Consider the following 3,082-nt stretch of genomic DNA (forward strand, 5'->3'; position numbering starts at 1 on the left):
TTTCCTGGGCACAAAAGCCACCTCCATTGCGTTTGAACCGCTGTTGGGTCATTTGCTCTCCGTCTGACTTAGCCTAGGTCACATAATTTTATTCCCAGGTAGGGAAGGTTTCCTTTGCCTTCTCATAATATTTTCCTCAGCTACAAAAGCCACCTGGACGAAACCAAAGGATTCCAGCGCGTTAGCAAATGCCTGTTAAATGGCTTCATTACCACTCTAATGACCCTTGCACCGCTCCGCTCGGCTACTGCTGCGGCTGGGGCTCCGCAAGGCTTTTGTCCCCTTGTGTAAAGTTACTTAGGGATTGCGGGGTTAGAAATTTTACACTTCCAGGAGGGGTTTGTTGCACTGGCAGCTGGGACGCATCTGTAACGGTACAAGTTTGCCTGAAAGCAGAAAATTAGCAAGCCCAAGGCACTGCTTGATTGTTGTGTCCCTAGCAGCTCCAGGTCACAAGAGGAGGAGAAAGAATGGGAAGGGATTTGTCTCGGAGCAAACACATACACTTTTCTTTCGTGAGTACCTTCCCTTGTGATCCGATCCGGCAGCACTAAAATCTGGTTTCCCTTCTCCTCGTCTCTCCTGGCCACAAGTAGCTGTGCATTGCTGTCCCTCAATCTGCAAATTTGAGCGGTTGGTGGCACAACTTTCATTACTGGATAAAGAGCTCCTCGAGATAAATAAACACAGGTCTAAGAAAAAGGTTATAATTTTTCAGGTTAGACCTGGATCACGGGATGTGGGAAATAAAAATGTGCAAGTGGACAGTATAGGTGTCCCTCCCAAGGAAACGTGTGATGGGAAACGGGAGATGTGCACACCGAGACGAGAGAGGGGTCTGTAGGAGCCACTGACAAGTGGTTCGTGCGCGTCCACTGCCCCTCTGTCTCTTTCCATGCCAAACTGCAAATTCACAGACTTGGTTGGAAATTCGGAGATGTCGCAATCAGCTCTTGGGAGGTCGTTCATTAGAAAAGTGCCCATCTCTCGGCGCTCCAAAGGAGCGGTGCGGAGCAAATTGTCTCCTGGGGACTGGAGGGGGCTTGCCCAGACAGCTCCCGGCAGGGGCTGTGGTGGGATATGCTAATAAAGACTGGCCTCTGCGGACCAGCCTCCCTTTCCATGTATATATAAGGGCCCCCCGCATCAGCCGAAGGACACTTGGTCTCGGGTCCCTAATTACGGAGGAAATTGCCCCAGCGCGCTGCGGAGCGCCTCGCCGAGAGCCGGTCCCGTACTGACGCCTCCGCAGCAGGGATGGAGGTGATGGACAGCTGCAAGTTCTCCCCGTCCGAGCTCTTCTATGACAGCTCCTGCCTCTCCTCCCCGGAGGGCGAGTTCCCCGAGGATTTTGAGCCCAGGGATCTGCCTCCTTTCAGCGCCCACGAGCCCCCCGAGCCCGGCTGCTCCGAGGAAGAGGAGCATGTCCGAGCTCCCACTGGCCACCATCAAGCTGGTCACTGCCTCATGTGGGCTTGCAAAGCCTGCAAAAGAAAATCCACCACAATGGACCGAAGGAAGGCAGCCACCATGAGGGAGAGGAGGAGGCTGAAGAAAGTGAACCAGGCTTTTGAGACCCTGAAGAGATGCACCACTGCCAACCCCAACCAAAGACTCCCCAAAGTAGAGATCCTGCGAAACGCCATCAGATACATCGAGAGCCTCCAGGAGCTCTTGCGGGAACAGGTAGAAAACTACTATCACCTGCCGGGACAGAGTTGCTCCGAACCGACCAGCCCCGCTTCCAGCTGCTCCGACGGGATGGTAAGACAGAGGCAGGAGCCATGGGGCTGTGGGGACCCCAGGATGGCCCGCGGGCAGGTCACCCTCGGCCCAACGCCGTGGGACCAGTCCCATGGGTGTGGGACGGGCCGAACGCACCCGGACATCAGGAAAAGGCGGGCGGTTTGCCCTGGAACAGGCCCCTTCCCAGGTTTTCCGCTGGACACGCAGCTGGGCTCTCCGGGGATGCATAGGGGGAGGTAGCGCTGTCTGAGGGCTGTCCCCCCTGTCCTGCAAGGCCCCGGCCCCCGGCGTCCCCTCTGCTGTCCCTTAGCAAGGCCCTAGCGGGGTAAGGCTGGGGGAGATGGGGAAGGCGCTGCCCAGGGCCAGTGGGAGCCTGGCTGGGGGCGGCTGCTTCGCTCCCTCCCCGCCGGCCTTTATGGCCCTTTCCCGTCTCGGGGAGCGTCCCCGCTGGCCCCTGGGCGGGGGCGGCAGGGCCGGCACTCGCCCCTCGCTGTCTTGCAGGCCGACTGTGGCAGTCCCGTTTGGTCGGCGAGAGGCAGCGGCTTCGACGCCGTCTACTGCGCCGAGATGGCTCACGGTAAGCGCGACTCGAGCGGCGCGGCCTGCGGGTAGAGGCGGGGCCCGGGCTCTCCGCGCTGCCCGAGGCGCTGGGGGGAGGCAGCGCGGCGCCCCGCGGTAACGCGCTGCCCTGCCCCGGCCCTCCCCTCGGCCCAGGCTACGCCGCCGATCAGAGCAGCGCCCTGTCCAGCCTGGACTGCCTCTCCAGCATCGTGGACCGTCTCTCCCCGGCGGAGGAGCCAGGGCTGTCCCTCCGCGACGCCGACTCCCTCTCGCCCAGCGCCAGCATCGACTCGGGGCCGGAGACGCCCGGGACGCCGCTGCCCCGACGGACCTACCAGGCGCTATGAGGGGCCCGAGGGCCGGCACCCCGCGCCTGCCGCCAGGGCCGCCTCCTGCTAACGCTTCTCGGGCGAGAGGGGCGGCCCCGCAGCCCCTTGGGCCGCCGCTTCCCTCTGGGGCTGCAGGCAAAGCGCCGCGCCCGCCCCCGGCCAGGGATTGCCCGCACCCCGGCAGGGCGGGCGGGCCCCGGGGCTCGGGACAAACGCGCTGCCCTGGAATCATCGCTGCAAATAAAACGTGCTGTGAGAGAGCTGTCTGGCCGGCTGGTTCTTTAAGTGCATTCCCTGGCATGGGGGAGGGCTGCGAGGCTCGGCTGCGGGGCGCCCGCTAGCATCCATGCTGAGCCCCCACCCAAGCTCGGGCTCCTGCCCGCGGGACACCCCCTCTTACCGCCCCCACCACGGCGGTCCCCAGCCGGGACGTGGGGTGTCCTGCC

General features: G+C 62.2%; 1 protein-coding gene across 1 annotated transcript; it reads left to right on the forward strand.

The window, feature by feature from the left end:
• The first annotated feature begins 1,257 nt into the window (after positions 1-1,257).
• MYF5 (myogenic factor 5) lies at positions 1,258-2,814 on the forward strand. Its single transcript, XM_059473007.1, has 3 exons — positions 1,258-1,764; positions 2,248-2,323; positions 2,461-2,814. The coding sequence occupies exons 1-3, from the start codon at positions 1,258-1,260 to the stop codon at positions 2,652-2,654; spliced, it is 777 nt and encodes a 258-aa protein (XP_059328990.1). The 3' UTR covers positions 2,655-2,814.
• The last annotated feature ends 268 nt before the right edge of the window (positions 2,815-3,082 follow it).

The sequence above is a fragment of the Ammospiza nelsoni genome, chromosome 5 (genome assembly GCF_027579445.1).
Source record: "Ammospiza nelsoni isolate bAmmNel1 chromosome 5, bAmmNel1.pri, whole genome shotgun sequence".
Classification (NCBI taxonomy): Eukaryota; Metazoa; Chordata; class Aves; order Passeriformes; family Passerellidae; genus Ammospiza; species Ammospiza nelsoni.